Source organism: Betta splendens, chromosome 2 (genome assembly GCF_900634795.4).
Source record: "Betta splendens chromosome 2, fBetSpl5.4, whole genome shotgun sequence".
Taxonomy (NCBI): Eukaryota; Metazoa; Chordata; class Actinopteri; order Anabantiformes; family Osphronemidae; genus Betta; species Betta splendens.
In genome coordinates this window covers 17,943,573-17,962,070 of record NC_040882.2, presented here as the reverse complement: position 1 = coordinate 17,962,070, position 18,498 = coordinate 17,943,573, and the positions used below count along the sequence as shown (strand labels likewise).

The 18,498-nt window shown below is 46.2% G+C and overlaps 2 protein-coding genes across 2 annotated transcripts; both read right to left on the bottom strand.

The window, feature by feature from the left end:
- Nucleotides 1-10,214: 10,214 nt before the first annotated feature.
- On the bottom strand, nucleotides 10,215-16,410 carry LOC114867024 (uncharacterized). The gene is made up of 10 exons (XM_055502459.1): nucleotides 16,115-16,410; nucleotides 15,924-16,035; nucleotides 15,651-15,746; nucleotides 14,982-15,054; nucleotides 13,586-13,685; nucleotides 13,395-13,506; nucleotides 13,091-13,183; nucleotides 11,064-11,212; nucleotides 10,873-10,984; nucleotides 10,215-10,664 (listed from the first exon to the last, which is right to left on the bottom strand). Exons 1-10 carry the CDS (start codon nucleotides 16,185-16,187, stop codon nucleotides 10,565-10,567), a joined length of 1,020 nt encoding a protein of 339 aa, XP_055358434.1. The 5' UTR covers nucleotides 16,188-16,410; the 3' UTR covers nucleotides 10,215-10,564.
- Nucleotides 16,411-16,820: 410 nt separating this feature from the next.
- On the bottom strand, nucleotides 16,821-18,246 carry LOC114851314 (C-C motif chemokine 3-like). Its single transcript, XM_029143076.3, has 3 exons — nucleotides 17,574-18,246; nucleotides 17,358-17,469; nucleotides 16,821-17,005 (listed from the first exon to the last, which is right to left on the bottom strand). Exons 1-3 carry the CDS (start codon nucleotides 17,641-17,643, stop codon nucleotides 16,915-16,917), a joined length of 273 nt encoding a protein of 90 aa, XP_028998909.1. The 5' UTR covers nucleotides 17,644-18,246; the 3' UTR covers nucleotides 16,821-16,914.
- Nucleotides 18,247-18,498: the final 252 nt, after the last annotated feature.

The following is an 18,498-nucleotide window of genomic DNA, read 5'->3' as shown; positions in this document are numbered from 1 at the left end:
CCTCTAGTAAAAGCCTCTCCTGTCACTTCTCTGGTGGCTGGGTCAAAAAAACAAGCACATTTAGTGAAGTTCTCTATGCAAAAGAGAGTCTGAGATGCAAATATGAGAAATATGATCACTTATTTTACCATATAAAGCCTAGAATACCTTGTTTTAGGAAAATACATTGTCACAGATCCAGCATCTTAACTATGTCTTGTTTTATTTTGCTACTTTCCTATTGTACGTGCTTCTCCCCCGCTCTCTCTCTTTCTCCCTCTCTGTCCTCACCCACAGGTATCATTGGACTCAAAGTTTGGTGTCTGTGATGGGCAGCTGTGGATCCAACCATCCTGCCTGCATCCAGTCCCTGGTCCTACCATCCTGCCTGTGCTCTGTTGTTGCTTGTTGTTGCTTGTTGCTGTTGCTGTGCTTTTCTATCTCTCTATCCTCTCACCCCAACCGGTCGAGGCAGATGGCCGCCCACATCCAGCCTGGTTCTGCTGGAGGTTTCTTCCTCGTTAGAGAGGGAGTTTTTCCTCTCCACTGTTGCTGTCAAATTAAATGCTTGCTGTATGTGGGATTTGTTGGATTTACAGTAGTTTTGTGAGGACCTTTCTTTGTAAAATGCCTTGAGATAACCTTGTTGTGATTTGGCACTATATAAATATAATTGAATTGTTGTACCTTAGTTCATCCAGATTCTCCATCTGTCATGTGATTTACCAGCTTGTTCTGCATTTAAGCCACAGTATTCACTGAAGCCAGTTGCCAGATTGTCTGCGTTTCTATGCCAGCACTCAGTTTGTGAGTCCAGTCTGTGTATGATCCCTGCTTTTGTCCTGACCTCACCTTGTCTTAGCCCTGAACATCGTACCTTGATCTCTTTACCTACTGTAGTGCTTTTGACTTCTGCCTGTGTTGTTGTTGTTTAAGTCTCCCATATCAAGAATTGGAATAAAATTGCTTTCCTTTACTATATTTTCTTTATCTCATTTCCTTAGTTTTAGTGTTTATTGTTAGCTGCCTTCTAGTAAATAAAATTTGGTGTCGGTGTTAAATATGATGTGCAACAGCTCAGATGTCTTGGTAAACAGTGATCGAAAGATCTATTACTACATGTTGAAATGATTCCATGTTTTCGATGATGACGTGACCCATGAGCTGACCTCTGACAGGTTCCTTTTTTTTTTTATTTCGACACTGACAGTTGACGCAAGTCGGGTTTTGTCCTGTCGGAAAAATTCCACATTGTTTCTTTGACACTTTGTGATTTAATCTCTCCAAGTGAAAACAATGAAACACTGCTATGTTGGCATGTATGTGTCATGATCCGTGTCTTTGTTTCTAGTTGTTCCCTGTTTTCACGTCATGTCCTGCTTGTCTTATTTCACGCCATGTCCTGTGTAATACTACTTCCTGTTTTATTTTGATAGGCTCCTGGTTTCTGTTCCTGCTTTAGTTTGACTTCCGGGTTTTGTCTTGTCACAGCTGTTCCTGCTGATCGTTACCCTCACCTGCACTGTATCAGTTAATCACTCACCCGTGTATTTAGTCACCTCCTGTTCCCGTAGTCACTTGCCAGATTGTCGTATTCGAGTCCCCTGAGTGTTCGTGTTTCTTGTGTATCCCTGCGTTGAGCGTTCCTAGTTTCCTGAGTTCCCTGAATGTTCGTGTTCTCGTGTCTTGTTCCTGTTTGCCCTGCGCCGTGTATCCTGCCCGTGAAAGAACCTGGACTGATTATCTACTGATCGTGAGTTTTTGCCTGTTCCCTGTCTGTACTTTCGCCGAGCTTTTTGTGTATGACCTGGACCGTCTGACCCTGCCCTGAGAATTAAACCTTTTGTTGATTATACTCTCGCCTCCGTGCTGTGCATGTGGGTTCGCCGCCTGCCCGAGTTCCTGACAGAACAATCTGGCCACACTTGGACCCAGCCAGCACTTAGCCTCCGGTCAGGTCAGTGACTGTTTTTCCCTTGTTTTTTTACGGCAAATATAACTCTCCCGCGGAAGTATGGAGTTTACCTGCGCCGAGCTACCCAGCGACCTACATAAGTATTTCAAGATCCTCGCGGAGGATTACCGACGGGCTAGTAACTCGGAGGATCAGCGCAGCGCCGTAGAGGTGGCAATAGTGACGCTGGAGGACGATGACACCGCGTTAGATCACCCCAGCGTTCATCGCCTCTACGAGCGACTGTGCGCGAAGTTTGACGAGTTAAGCGACGCGCTCTGTACCACGCCAGCGCCAGTCGCACCGCCGATGGTTTCGGTTTCCTCCTCCCCGCCCCGTCGGATCGTCGTGCCTACACCAACCTGCCCAGCTCCATGGTTGTTTCCCTGGGAGGATTTCCTGCTCTCACGCGGCCCTCAGTCTCCAGTTCAGCCGCGCGCTGCTCGGTCTCCAAGTCAGCCGCGCGCTGCTCGGTCTCCAAGTCAGCCGCGCGCTGCTCAGTCTCCAAGTCAGCCGCGCGCTGCTCAGTCTCCAAGTCAGCCGCGCGCTGCTCAGTCTCCAAGTCAGCCGCGCGCTGCTCAGTCTCCAAGTCAGCCGCGCGCTGCTCAGCCTCCAAGTCAGCCGCGCGCTGCTCAGCCTCCAAGTCAGCCGCGCGCTGCTCAGCCTCCAAGTCAGCCGCGCGCTGCTCAGCCTCCAAGTCAGCCGCGCGCTGCTCAGCCTCCAAGTCAGCCGCGCGCTGCTCAGTTTCCAGTTCAGCCGCGCGCTGCTCAGTTTCCAGTTCAGCCGCGCGCTGCTCAGTCTCCAAGTCAGCCGCGCGCTGCTCAGCCTCCAAGTCAGCCGCGCGCTGCTCAGCCTCCAAGTCAGCCGCGCGCTGCTCAGTCTCCAGATCAGCCGCGCGCTGCCCAGACCCCAGTTCAGCCGTGTGTTACTCATGCCCCGGTGCAGCCCTGTCGTCTCCAGGCCCCAGCCCAGTCGAACCTAGTCCAAACCCCAGTTCAGCCGTGTGTTACTCATGCCCCGGCGCAGCCCTGTCGTCTCCAGGCCCCAGCCCAGTCGAACCTAGTCCAGACCCCAGATCAGCCGTGTGTCGCCCAGACCCCAGATCAGCCGTGTGTCGCCCAGACCCCAGATCAGCCGTGTGTCGCCCAGACCCCAGATCAGCCGTGTGTCGCCCAGACCCCAGATCAGCCGTGTGTCGCCCAGACCCCAGATCAGTCGTGTGTTGCCCAGACCCCAGTTCCGTCCTTGTCCCCGTCAGAGGGCACCGCCCGTCTGACGATTGTTAACCCCACCCAATCAGGCCCGTCGTCTTCCCCGTCGAGCTCGGCAGCCGTAAGCTGTCATGCCAGCTCCGGAGTTGACGCCGTTCCAGTCCCTGTCGGCCATGTTGCGGCCGTTCCAGTCCCTGTCGGCCATGTTGCGGCCGTTCCAGTCCCTGTCGGCCATGTTGCGGCCGTTCTAGTTCCTGTCGGCTCCTCAGAGGAGGACGCCGTTCTAGTTCCTGTCGGCTCCTCAGAGGAGGACGCCGTTCCTGTTCCCGTCGGCCATATTGAGGCCGTTCTAGTTCCAGTTCCTGTCGGCTCCTCAGAGGAGGACGCCGTTCTAGTTCCTGTCGGCCAAGCAGAGGCCGTTCCAGTTCCTGTCGGCCATGTTGCGGTCGTTCCAGTTCCTGTCGGCCATGTTGCGGTCGTTCCAGTTCCTGTCGGCCATGTTGAGGTCGTTCCAGTTCTTGTCGACCAAGTTGAGGTCGTTCCAGTTCCTGTTCCTGTCGGCCATGTTGAGGTCGTTCCAGTTCCTGTCCCTGTCGACCAAGTTGAGGTCGTTCCAGTTCCTGTTCCTGTCGGCCATGTTGAGGTCGTTCCAGTTCCTGTCCCTGTCGACCAAGTTGAGGTCGTTCCAGTTCCTGTTCCTGTCGGCCATGTTGAGGTCGTTCCAGTTCCTGTCCCTGTCGACCAAGTTGAGGTCGTTCCAGCTCCTGTCCCTGTCGACCAAGTTGAGGGCGTTCCCGTAGGCCAAGTAGAGGGCGTTCCCGTAGGCCAAGTTGAGGGCGTTCCCGTAGGCCAAGTTGAGGGCGTTCCCGTAGGCCAAGTAGAGGGCGTTCCCGTAGGCCAAGTTGAGGGCGTTCCCGTAGGCCAAGTAGAGGTCACCCCTGTCTCTGACCCCGTTCCTGTCGGCCCTGTAGCGGTCGTTCCAGTCCCCGTCACCCTTGGAGCCGCAGCGCCCGCCGGCCTCCAGGAGGAGGCAGCACCTGCAGTTCCTGCGCACCTCCAGGAGGAGGTCGCGCCAGTGGCAGTTCCTGCGCACCTCCAGGAGGAGGTCGCGCCAGCCGCAGTTCCTGCGCGCCTCCAGGAGGAGGTCGCGCCAGCCGCAGTTCCTGCGCGCCTCCAGGAGGAGGTCGCGCCAGCCGCAGTTCCTGCGCGCCTCCAGGAGGAGGTCGCGCCAGCCGCAGTTCCTGCGCGCCTCCAGGAGGAGGTCGCGCCAGCCGCAGTTCCTGCGCGCCTCCAGGAGGAGGTCGCGCCAGCCGCAGTTCCTGCGCGCCTCCAGGAGGAGGTCGCGCCAGCCGCAGTTCCTGCGCGCCTCCAGGAGGAGGTCGCGCCAGCCGCAGTTCCTGCGCGCCTCCAGGAGGAGGTCGCGCCAGCCGCAGTTCCTGCGCGCCTCCAGGAGGAGGTCGCGCCAGCCGCAGTTTCCTGCGCGCCTCCAGGAGGAGGTCGCGCCAGCCGCAGTTCCTGCGCGCCTCCAGGAGGAGGTCGCGCCAGCCGCAGTTCCTGCGCGCCTCCAGGAGGAGGTCGCGCCAGCCGCAGTTCCTGCGCGCCTCCAGGAGGAGGTCGCGCCAGCCGCAGTTCCTGCGCGCCTCCAGGAGGAGGTCGCGCCAGCCGCAGTTCCTGCGCGCCTCCAGGAGGAGGTCGCGCCAGCCGCAGTTCCTGCGCGCCTCCAGGAGGAGGTCGCGCCAGCCGCAGTTCCTGCGCGCCTCCAGGAGGAGGTCGCGCCAGCCGCAGTTCCTGCGCGCCTCCAGGAGGAGGTCGCGCCAGCCGCAGTTCCTGCGCGCCTCCAGGAGGAGGTCGCGCCAGCCGCAGTTCCTGCGCGCCTCCAGGAGGAGGTCGCGCCAGCCGCAGTTCCGGCGGATCCCCAGGAGGGGGTCGCGCCCGTCGCAGTTCCTGTCGACCCCCAGGAGGGGGTCGCGCCCGTCGCAGTTCCTGCCGACCTTCAGGAGGGGGTCGCTCCCGTCGTAGTTCCTGCCGACCTCCAGGAGGGGGTCGCGCCCGTCGTAGTTCCTGCCGACCTCCAGGAGGGGGTCGCTCCCGCCGTAGTTCCTGCCGACCTCCAGGAGGGGGTCGCTCCCGTCGTAGTTCCTGCCGACCTCCAGGAGGGGGTCGCTCCCGCCGTAGTCCCTGCCGACCTCCAGGAGGGGGTCGCTCCCGTCGTAGTCCCGGCGGACCTCCAGGAGGGGGTCGCGCCCGTCCCGGCTCCGGCCGCACCTGCATCGGTTCCTGGCGGCCCGGCTCCGGCCGCACCTGCATCGGTTCCTGGCGGCCCGGCTCCGGCCGCACCTGCATCGGTTCCTGGCGGCCCGGCTCCGGCCGCACCTGCATCGGTTCCTGGCGGCCCGGCTCCGGCCGCACCTGCATCGGTTCCTGGCGGCCCGGCTCCGGCCGCACCTGCATCGGTTCCCGTCTCTCGTCGCGGTGGTCCAAGGAGGACGCCGCTGGTTCCCGCCTCTCGTCGCGGTGGTCCAAGGAGGACGCCGCTGGTCCCTGCCTCGTCCTTGTCTCGGCCGCCGGACTGGTGGCCTTGCCCTCGGCGCCTCCTGCTGCCCGGATGGCGCTGCCTCCTGCGGCGACGCCCGCCTCGACTCCTCAGCCCATCGGATCAGCGTCCGCCTGGAGGACGTTGCCATTCGGGGTGGTCCCCGGGGACATCGGTCCAGCCCAAGGGCACTAAGAGTGCCACCCTGGCTCAGCGGCTGCTGAGCAGGATCTCGCCACGCCGTCACCCTCCGTGACGGAATCCCTGGACTTTTTTTTGTTTTCCTGTTCGTGTGGACTCTTGTTTTGGCCCTCCTCCGGTCCTCCCTCCACCCACCCTGCTCATGTACCTTGGGGGGTAGGGATTCGGTCCCTCCGCCTGGGACCACCCTCCGCCCGCCCTGGTTTGGGGGGGGAGGCTTCCGTAGGCGCCGTGGAAGGCGCCATAGGGGGGGGGGTACTGTCATGATCCGTGTCTTTGTTTCTAGTTGTTCCCTGTTTTCACGTCATGTCCTGCTTGTCTTATTTCACGCCATGTCCTGTGTAATACTACTTCCTGTTTTATTTTGATAGGCTCCTGGTTTCTGTTCCTGCTTTAGTTTGACTTCCGGGTTTTGTCTTGTCACAGCTGTTCCTGCTGATCGTTACCCTCACCTGCACTGTATCAGTTAATCACTCACCCGTGTATTTAGTCACCTCCTGTTCCCGTAGTCACTTGCCAGATTGTCGTATTCGAGTCCCCTGAGTGTTCGTGTTTCTTGTGTATCCCTGCGTTGAGCGTTCCTAGTTTCCTGAGTTCCCTGAATGTTCGTGTTCTCGTGTCTTGTTCCTGTTTGCCCTGCGCCGTGTATCCTGCCCGTGAAAGAACCTGGACTGATTATCTACTGATCGTGAGTTTTTGCCTGTTCCCTGTCTGTACTTTCGCCGAGCTTTTTGTGTATGACCTGGACCGTCTGACCCTGCCCTGAGAATTAAACCTTTTGTTGATTATACTCTCGCCTCCGTGCTGTGCATGTGGGTTCGCCGCCTGCCCGAGTTCCTGACAGTATGTTACAGGCCTTTCACTTGGCATCGCTGTTATAAAGGTTTCTTTGTGTCTTGACTTACGTAGCCTTCAGAGCCTCTGCTTTGACACTAACTTCCAGAGGCTGATTGACCAGCGTGTACAGGTGAGCTTCATTAACTGGGGTTGGAGTCAGGAACTTGGGCAGTCCCTGTGTGCAGGACAGCACCACAGGATCCACTAAAACAATAACAGCTACTAATGATCATTAAGCTCATCCATCAGGTTTTATAGCATGTATTTCAAATAAAATCATATATGTGAAACTTTGCAGATTTATGAGAACACTGCAGAGAGCAAGCGTAGTAGAAAAATTCAAGTAAAAGTGTAACTGAGCCCACTCTGTCTCTCACTGAATACAGGTAAGAATCCATAAAAACAATCCCAAAGTAAAGAATCAATTTAGCAGGAAGTCTGCCTCCAGAGACCCGGCTGTGTTTTTTGGATAATACGTCATCACTGTCCCAAAGAAATGGAGGCTTTGCAGTTGGAGCCTAACAGCAGCAGGAGCAGCAAAGACAGCATCATAGTGACTGTTAAAATCTTACATAGAATGAAGATAATGCTGTCGTCAGGACTGGTCCCCACTTAGCACAGACTCACTGACACTGTCTCCAACACATGACCCGCAGATGGTTCCACATTATCACGTTGCACTGAAGTTACGTTATCTGTTACATCTACAGCTGATGACAACTAGTGTCGAGCGTGACTGAAACAACACAACTGTTTCCAATTCCATTAGTTCCAGAGTGATGAAGGCGAGAACAAAAGAATTATGAGATAGAAGAAAAATGTCTAAACAAAATCAACTCACAAAAACAAGAAAACTAATTTTGTGTACACTGTTAGCAGCCACAAGATAAAAATACTTTAATTAGGCTGGGATGAATAAGGTCTGAAGACATGACTGAGACAAAAGAGTTCATCAGCACAGCTGTCAGAAAAACATTTTCACTGTCTCATAAAACAAAAGCAGACGTGACAGCAGATGGTTTTGGAGGAGAAAAAAACCAGGAAACAAACTGTTGCATTTAATTGGAACTACATCAAACACAACAAGACAATGTAAAGGGCGTAGGAGTTCAGTGTAGTTACACCTGCAGGGTTATTTGGCGTAAAGGTTCCCAGCAAAGTAAAAAGGTATTCAGACATGTTCCAGTAATCAGAAGCAAACAGGATGCACTACTCTGACGTGTATTTTAAGTGATATTTGTTCGATAAAGTGCTGATTATTATCAAGCAGAGTTGGACAACACAGTTTTGGGTAGACACTATTATGGTTTTATGCTTTAAACCTTTATGTTTTGTTTGTTTCTACCGGACACAGTTCATCGTCTTAGGCCAGTGTGACACTAAACTGTGCAAAAACGGTTAACGTTGATATAGACATAGACATCTGGACATGGACTCTATGTCCAGAGAAAACTGCAAAAAGCGGAAGGTTGTCTTGTGGCTGAAAACTGTCATACCCTAAAACACCCAGAATGCATTGTGCTTTGACAAATCTCCTGAGCTGCCGCTATTGAGCCCACGTGTGCCATTGGCTGCAGCACTATTACTACTCAACATGTTTTTAGTCAAACCCCAATGGAAATTGGTTAGGTGTTTCTTTTAGTTTCCATACTTAAAAAAACTGGACCTACAGTATCCTATCAACCACCACTTCCTGCTCATATTACACTTACATCCCACCACATCTCAAGCGAAACATAGTGGCCTGGGACTGTAGCTCAGTAGGCTTTACAAGTCCTGTCATCATAACATCTACAAACTAAATCAGTGACCAAACAGTCACATATTGTCTCTGGCAAACGGAAACAAGGCTCCACGTTCTACAGAGCTATATTTACAGTTTCACTCAATTGCTAAAACCAACCAACAACACTATTTTCATAACAGCACACTCATTCCTGAAGCATAAACACTATTCTCTGCTTTGACATCAGTCAAATCTGGTGAACTCTTTCTGCAACACTCTACACAGAAAACCTAACATTCCTCAGCTCCTACACCATGCGCTCAATTAGATAACACTGGTATCCAAATTTTTCAACCAGTCACCACAACTGGAGCTCGATTAGCAAACAAATACCAAGCTGAAAAACAATACATTCAGAAACACGTGAGAGAGGGACATTAGCTGTCACTCCAATTAGATTCTTTAACAGATAGATAAAAGGACCCAGATCAGTTCTTTGAGTTTGGGAGTGATGTCTGAGTGTAAAGCTTCATTTTCACCTTGAAATAGGATGTTTGGGGAATTGGGTGAGATGTGTCAGGCGGTCTGATGAATCGGACCCACATGCACGGCACAGGAGAGTGGGTTTGACTGGCTTTAATTCAAACAGCAGGTTCCAGATGCAAACACAGTGTTTGTACAAGCATGGCGACAGTACACAAGGGCTTAGCAAAGACAAGGCTCAATAACAGGCAAGGTTGGCAACTAGATTTACTCACGGAAAATGCTGAAAGAGGAGATGAATCACTACAATCTGGCAGAGGTTTGGGGTGAGTACTGGTGGTTAAATACCTGAACTGATTGTCTATTCTAACAGCTGGTTAGAACCTCAATGTTTCGTGTTGTAGGTGAGTGTGTGTAGGTGTGTTGGTAGAGAGGGAGAGAGAAAGAAAGAAAGAGAGAGGGACTGGCCAGAAGTAAAGCAAGCACTTGACATGGATGAACAAAAACCGCAAGTAATGCAAAACAAAACAGGAAACGGTAACCTAGTGTCAACAGGTAAAACACATACACATGTATGTATTATGTAAAATGAAATGGCAAGTATGTTTAAAGTCATCAGGTTAGAGTGTCAACCTCACAGAAACAGCATGGAAACACATTTTTTAAAGCCACAAACACCAGATTATTGTTCTACCTGGACATGTTGCACACCTGCTTTGCATTTCCTCACTAACCTGGGTTCTAAATCTTATCTGGCCTGTATCTCACGGTGTCTGTGAGTGTCTAACATGTATAAACCATACAGACTATTTGTATGATGAATAATGAGAAGAAAATACACGAAAGCTAACTATTTTACTAGTATGTATGAATGCATATATTCTTTAGTAGTATTAAAGCAACAGTCAGTAGGATTGGGTTCAAGACATAAATGCCAAAATATTATCAAAGATATTTATTCTTCTCAAGATGATGCTTGAAATACGACAACTGCTCTTCATGTTAAAGGCTGAGCATAAGGTGGTGAGGTGTTAACACTTAAGATTAAAATAGGGTTTTAAAATAGGGTGTTAAAGAGGGACTGGCTGTGGTTTTAAAGGTGCCAGTGACACAAATGTTCCACTTGGTTTTCAAAACGTGTGAAATGCAACTGGGGTTTGTCCAAAGAGGAAGCTCAAAACGTGATGGTGATGCGGCATAAAACCGAATAACAAATAATATAAATTTAAAAAAACACGCAAAAATCTTTACATACAATTTAATACAGCATGTTTGCTTAACACATGATAATTAGATGAAGGTCTGTATGTTTTATTTATCAGCAGTGAAATTTTCCATCATTTTTTAAGACTTGCTTTAAAACACCCCAAACTACTGTACAGTAGGTTCCCTGTGCCCATCACCTCTATTCTCCATCTGTCTGTGGTTTAGGGATGACAGCCAGGAATCAGGCAATTTTTAATGCAGCTGTATTTATGGTTTTATTGTAAATATAAAGCCCTGAAAACACAGTTCAGGTTCAAGACGACTCAGTCCAAGTAAAATAGTTGATTATATGTGTGAGCACCACAAGAAGACACACACAAGCGCTAAAATGAATATGTCACTATAACAAAGCAACACACAAAGATGAAGCTACTTTAGTTAGATAAGTCTTTCTTATCCAAACGTTTTATGATGCCTTCGACCCAGGACAGATTCGGATCCACACAGATGTGACGAGATTTTGCAGTCACAAAACTGAAAAATGCAATAAATATAAACATAAGGAACTGAATAAATAGATATAAAAAATAATGTTTTTTTCTTGAACAACCATATTTAGAATTTTGATTTTATTATTGATCTCACTTTTAGTTTACAAAAGTTGGTGCTCCAGATAAATAAGTAAGTGTTGAACTCAAACTTAGTGTTTTAAGTATAATTTTTTATCGTTTCTTATACTTACATGACTCCAGGTTTAGCGCACCTCTCATCTGTCAATATATAAGACTGGATTAAGTCTTTATTGATTCTCCATGGGTAGTAGCTGAAGCAGCACTCATCAGGACTACGCCCATCTGAAGAACAGAACATAAAGATGGAGTATGACACTTCTAACACACAATTACATAAATAATGCTTAGTAGTTGATCTTACTTTGACAAACCACCGTGGAAACCAGAGCAGCCGCCAGGATGCAGAGCAGGAGGATGCGACCAGTCTTCATGATGAACTGATGTTTATCTGCAGTAAAGGTCTTCTGAGAAAGAGGTGGTGAGGTGTTAACACTTATTAAGATCAAAATAGGGTTTTGTCAGTGGTGTAGAAGGAGGAGGGTGGTTGTGGTTGCAAAGGTGCCTGTGACACAAACTTTCCAAGCCAGTGGATTACTGTATGCAGCTGTGGTTGGTCCACAATTGAAGCTCACAGCATGATGGTGATACGGAGCAAAACCAAATGATATATTTGTGAAGAGAAAAAAAAAGTTTAGTAATGTGAAATTAAAAAACAAAGGCAAATAATTGTTGGATTGTTGGATGAAGTTCTGGGTTTTTGCAGGTTGAACAGGAGGCAAACTACCAAGAGATGGTGATTAAAAACTCACAAATGTTGTCCAGTTGATCCCCACAGGTAAAGAGACGTACTGTACCCAGGCAACCTCTATAGCATGTTCTGCCCTCAACAACTGGTACCTGTAAACCTCTCTAGGAAAATATCTGATGACTAAACCACAGTGAAGGCTCATTTCGCCTCCACAAATTTCTGTATTCATGTGTGAGAGTTTGGCCACTGTTTGAAAGACACTCATTGTGGTTTCAGGCATGCTCCTCAGTGCATACTGACAGTCACATACAGTGTATATGGATGAAAGGCTACTCTGACATCTACTGATTTATCACAATAAACATGATTCCTTTTCATTAAATGTGAACAAACTCACAGCGGCTCTTACATTAAAGATTCAAAAAACGTTTATTTTGCACACTTTGTTCGCTGTCACGGTTGAGGGTTCACACAGGAAGGTAGGAGATTAAGTACCTGCAGTACCTGTGGCTCTAAGAGGAGACAGGTTGACAGCGCCTCCTAGTGTCCACGTGCAACACAGCCCCGTGGATGTGATCAGTCTGATGGTACAGTACAGTAGGCCATAGTGCTTTGTTCATAGGTCAATAAAATATATTGTTATTTTGTTTATGTTAAAACAAAACATAAAGAACAGTGAAGTTCATGGTGTGTTTTCATAGGAATATGGAGATATGAAGGCATCAATGGGCACATAGAGAGAACAACTTACCTTCAGACCTTGTGCCCTGCAGTAGATGTGGCGTGTGACTGTAGATTTTTTATTTCTCTGTACAAAGCCCTAAAAATCAACACAAACCATCTAAAGGTGACTGACATAGAACTCACAGCCATTAAACTTTGTAACTACATTAAAAGCGCCAAGGTCCTCAATATTAGCCTTCTACAAAATGCAGTGAAAGTCTTCAACTCACTGATCAGATGATTCAGTACCAAAGAGTCCAAAGGGGCAGAAGCAGCACTGAGCTCAGGGGCAGTAGACAGGGAGCTCCTGCTGATACCTGTACTGTCAGTACAACCAGCCCTTAACATTAGACTGAAGTCTGCCCTTGACTATTGTGTGCCCAGATACATAATTATAACCACAGACTGATTGTGTGACCTTTGACCCATCAGGCCTCTTTATCCATTCATGGCCTAAAGCCTGAATACCCGAGAAGACAAACACTCAGGATCACTGCTGCTGGAACAACATGAACAGTGATGTCTAGTGACCAATATAGTAAACATCAAGTGGCAAAATGTCAGGTTCATCTTTAAAAAAGATCATAGTTGCTAAACAAATGAAGAAAATAGCTGCAATATAGCATAATTAGGGTTTGTCACACATAATAAAGTAAGAAAATAAACTCAAAATTTAGTTTCCTGTGCAAATATTATAATGATTGCTTGTAATTAAAATATGAAGGAATCAGGCAATTTTTAATGCATCTTTATTTATAGTTTTATTGTAAATATAAAGCCCCGGAAACACAGTTCAGGTTCAAGACGACTCAGTGCCAGTAAAATAGTTGATTATATGTGTGAGCACCACAAGAAGACACACAAGCGCTAAAATGAATATGTCACTATAACAAAGCAACACACAAAAAGGAAGCTACTTTAAAAGTTCATCATCCAGATGTTTCATGATGCCTTTGACCCAGGACAGATTCGGATCCACACAGATGTTAAGAGATTTTGCAGTCACCACACTGAAAAATGCAATAAATATAAATATAAGGAACTGATTAAATAGATATAAAAAATAATGTTTTCTCCTGAACAACCATATTTAGAATTTTGACTGATTTTATTATTGATCTCACTTTTAGTTTACAAAAGTTGGTGCTCCAGATAAATAAGTAAGTGTTGGACTCAAACTTAGTGTTTTGAGCATAATTTTTTATCGTTTCTTATACTTACATGACTCCAGGTTTAGCGCACCTCTCATCTGTCAATATATAAGACTGGATTAAGTCTTTATTGATTCTCCATGGGTAGTAGCTGAAGCAGCACTCATCAGGACTACGCCCATCTGAAGAACAGAACATAAAGATGGAGTATGACACTTCTAACACACAATTACATAAATAATGCTTAGTAGTTGATCTTACTTTGACAGACCACCATGGAAACCAGAGCAGCCGCCAGGATGCAGAGCAGGAGGATGCGACCAGTCTTCATCATGACCTGATGTTCTTCGAGAGACGATGCCTGAAATTCAACCGCTGCTCTTTATCTGCAGTAAAGGTCTTCTGAGAAAGAGGTGGTGCGGTGTTAACACTTATTAAGATCAAAATAGGGTTTTGTCAGTGGTGTAGAAGGAGGAGGGTGGTTGTGGTTGCAAAGGTGCCTGTGACACAAACTTTCCAAGCCAGTGGATTACTGTATGCAGCTGTAGTGGGTCCACAATTGAAGCTCACAGCATGATGGTGATACGAAGCAAAACCAAATGATATATTTGTGAAGAGAAAAAAAAAGTTTAGTAATGTGAAATTAAAAAACAAAGGCAAATAATTGTTGGATTGTTGGATAAAGTTCTGGGTTTTTGCAGGTTGAACAGGAGGCAAACTACCAAGAGATGGTGATTAAAAGCTCACAAATGTTGTCCAGTTGATCCCCACAGGTAAAGAGACGTACTGTACCCAGGCAACCTCTATAGCATGTTCTGCCCTCAACAACTGGTACCTGTAAACCTCTCTAGGAAAATATCTGATGACTAAACCACAGTGAAGGCTCATTTCGCCTCCACAAATTTCTGTATTCATGTGTGAGAGTTTGGCCACTGTTTGAAAGACACTCATTGTGGTTTCAGCCGCGCTCCTCAGTGCATACTGACAGTCACATACAGTGTATATGGATGAAAGGCAACTCTGACATCTACTGATTTATCACGATAAACATGATTCCTTTTCATTAAATGTGAACAAACTCACAGCGGCTCTTACGTTCAAGATTCAAAAAACGTTTATTTTGCACACTTTGTTCGCTGTCACGGTTGGGGGTTCACACAAGACGGTAGGAGATTAAGTACCTGCAGTACCTGTGGCTCTAAGAGGAGACAGGTTGACAGCGCCTCCTAGTGTCCACGTGCAACACAGCCCCGTGGATGTGATCAGTCTGATGGTACAGTACAGTAGGCCATAGTGCTTTGTTCATAGGTCAATAAAATATAATGGTATTTTGTTTATGTTAAAACAAAACATAAAGAACAGTGAAGTTCATGGTGTGTTTTCATAGGAATATGGAGATATGAAGGCATCAATGGGCACATAGAGAGAACAACTTACCTTCAGACCTTGTGCCCTGCAGTAGATTTGGCGTGTGACTGTAGATTTTTTATTTCTCTGTACAAAGCCTAAAAATCAACACAAACCATCTAAAGGTGACTGACATAGAACTCACAGCCATTAAACTTTGTAACTACATTAAAAGCGCCAGGGTCCTCAATATGAGCATCCTACAAAATGCAGTGAAAGTCTTCAACCCACTGATCAGACGATTCAGTACCAAAGAGTCCAAAGGGGCAGAAGCTGCACTGAGCTCAGGGGCAGTAGACAGGGAGCTCCTGCTGATACCTGTACTGTCAGTACAACCAGCCCTTAGACATTAGACTGAAGTCTGTCCGTTACTATTGTGTGCCCAGATACATAATTATAACCACAGACTGATTGTGTGACCTTTGACCCATCAGGCCTCTTTATCCATTCATGGCCTAAAGCCTGAATACCCGAGAAGACAAACACTCAGGATCACTGCTGCTGGAACAACATGAACAGTGACGTCTAGTGACCAATATAGTAAACATCAAGTGGCAAAATGTCAGGTTCATCTTTAAAAAAGATCATAATTGCTAAACAAATGAAGAAAATAGCTGTGATACAACATAATTAGGGTTTGTCACACATAATAAAGTAAGAAAATGAACTCAAAATTTACTTTTCCTGTGCAAAAATCATAATGATTGCTTGTAATTAAAATATGAAGGAATCAGGCAATTTTTAATGCATCTTTATTTATAGTTTTATTGTAAATATAAAGCCCCGAAAACACAGTTCAGGTTCAAGACGACTCAGTCCAAGTAAAATAGTTGATTATATGTGTGAGCACCACAAGAACACACACACAAGCGCTAAAATGAATACGTCACTATAACAAAGCAACACACAAAGACGAAGCTACTTTAAAAGTTCATCATCCAGATGATTCATGATGCCTTTGACCCAGGACAGATTCGGATCCACACAGATGTGACGAGATTTCACAGTCACTACACTGAAAAACGCAATAAATATAAATATAATGGAACAATCATATTTAGTCATTTAGAAATCATATTTCATATAATTTTGACTGATTTTATTATTGATCTCACTTTTAGTTTACAAAAGTTGGTGCTCCAGATAAATAAGTAAGTTTTGAGCATAATTTTTTATCGTTTCTTATACTTACATGACTCCAGGTTTAGCGCACCTCTCATCTGTCAATATATAAGACTGGATTAAGTCTTTTTTGATTTTATGTTGGTGGTAGCTGAAGCAGCACTCATCAGGACCATCTCCATCTGAAGAACAGAACATAAAGATGGAGTATGACACTTCTAACACACAATTACATAAATAATGCTTAGTAGTTGATCTTACTGTTGCAGACCACCGTGGAAACCAGAGCAGCCGCCAGGATGCAGAGCAGGAGGATGCGACCAGTCTTCATCATGACCTGATGTTCTTCGAGAGACGATGCCTGAAATTCAACCGCTGCTCTTTATCTGCAGTAAAGGTCTTCTGAGAAAGAGGTGGTGAGGTGTTAACACTTATTAAGATCAAAATAGGGTTTTGTCAGTGGTGTAGAAGGAGGAGGGTGGTTGTGGTTTCAAAGGTGCCTGTGACACAAACTTTCCAAGCCAGTGGATTACTGTATGCAGCTGTGGTTGGTCCACAATTGAAGCTCACAGCATGATGGTGATACGGAGCAAAACCAAATGATATATTTGTGAACAGAAAAAAAAGTTTAGTAATGTGAAATTAAAAAACAAAGGCAAATAATTGTTGGATTGTTGGATGAAGTTCTGGGTTTTTGCAGGTTGAACAGGAGGCAAACTACCAAGAGATGGTGATTTAAAGCTCCCAAATGTTCTCCAGTTGATCCCCACAGGTAAAGAGACGTACTGTACCCAGGCAACCTCTATAGCATGTTCTGCCCTCAACAACTGGTACCTGTAAACCTCTCTAGGAAAATATCTGATGACTAAACCACAGTGAAGGCTCATTTTGCCTCCATTTTAAAATTATCTTTCATACACTTTTAAAAAAGTTATGAACTTTGAACAAAAACTCATGACAGGTTTTAATGCAGCTGTATTTTAAGGTGATTATATTTTATTGTAAATACAAAGCATTGAACAACAATTACCAGACACAGAACAAAGCAACAGGAAGTTATCTTAAAGGGTTTTCTTATTCAAATAGTTCCTCAGGCCTTTCACCCAGGACTGATTCGGATCCACACAGGTGCGAGAATTTTCAGTCACCAAACTGAAAAAAATGGAAACAAATATGAAGGACTAAATACTAAAAAAACTAACTAAAACAGTTTTAAAACACGTCTTACAGTAAATGAGATTAATAAAAAACATTTGAGAAGATGAAAAATACTTTTATTCAGTTTATTTATATCAATTCCTCTCAAAGATTTTTAAAATGTATGTATTGTATGTAATGTATTTCACTACATAACAGACTTGGAATAATAAAAAAGACTTGAATGACTTTTAGCTCAAAAAAGTCATTGCTGCAAATACATGTAATGGGGTTTTGGATTGAAACATGTTGTGTGAAGTTTAATAGTCTAGTAAAAGTATGAATTTTAATTATTTTATAAACTTACATGATTCCAGGTTTAGTGCACCTCTCATCTGTCACATAATAAGACTTGATTAAGTCTTTTTTGATTCTCCGTGGGGAGTAGCTGAAGCAGCACTCATCAGGACCATCTCCACCTGAAGAACAGGAAATAAAGATCGTGTTTATCCAGAGGCTTTCACGTGGCACTTCTAACACAGTCACATAAAAAATAATAATAATGCTTTGTAGTTGATCTTACTTTGACAAACCACCATGGAAACCAGAGCAGCCGCCAGGATGCAGAGCAGGAGGATGCGACCAGTCTTCATGATGATATGATGGTTGTGGTTGCAAAGGTGCCTGTGACACAAACCTTCCACTTGGTTTTCAGAGCGAGTGGTTTGACTGTAGAGGAAATGCAGCTGCAGGTCCAGAAGTGAAGCTCACAGCATGATGGTGATACGGAGCAAAACCAAATGATATGTTTGTGAAAAGTGCCAAGAGTCCCAATCCCAACCAGATTACTGAAAGAAGGCCAAGTTCAAATCTACCCTTTATTTCTAAGATTGTAGCTAAATAATTATCTGACCACCTGAGTGGGAATGTAGGAAGATTTTCAGTCAGGATTTAGAAAACATCACAGCACAGAAAAAGCTGTGGTTAGAGTCACTAATGATCTTCTCTTAGCTTCAGACAATGGTCTATGGTCGTTTCTGTCCTCGTCCTGTCAGATCTTAGTGCTGCATTCAACATTCTATTACAGAGACTGGAACACATCACTGGAATTTAAGGAACAGCACTGGGATTTTGCCTCCCTTCGTCACAACACGACGACTTGAGTTCCTTTCACAGATGTTTAATTGGGAAATGGATGTTGGCATTCATCAGCACCACCGTAGAACTAAATAAACGAGACTAATGTAACAACATTATTCACATAATTACGAATGACACGCGCAATAATAAGTGAACAAAAAGTAAATTCACACACGACTTTGCCTGCTTGCAAACTAAGAGAGGGGGTACATGTAGTCGGATAAAAAATATTTTTGTTTAACTATAAGGTATAAGACACCTCCATGATTTCTTTTTTTTTTATGCGTAAGTCCCTGAATTAATGGCTGGCACCACTGCTGAGCGCTGTGTGGACTGTAGGGGGCGCTGTTGTCTGCTGTGGATTCTAC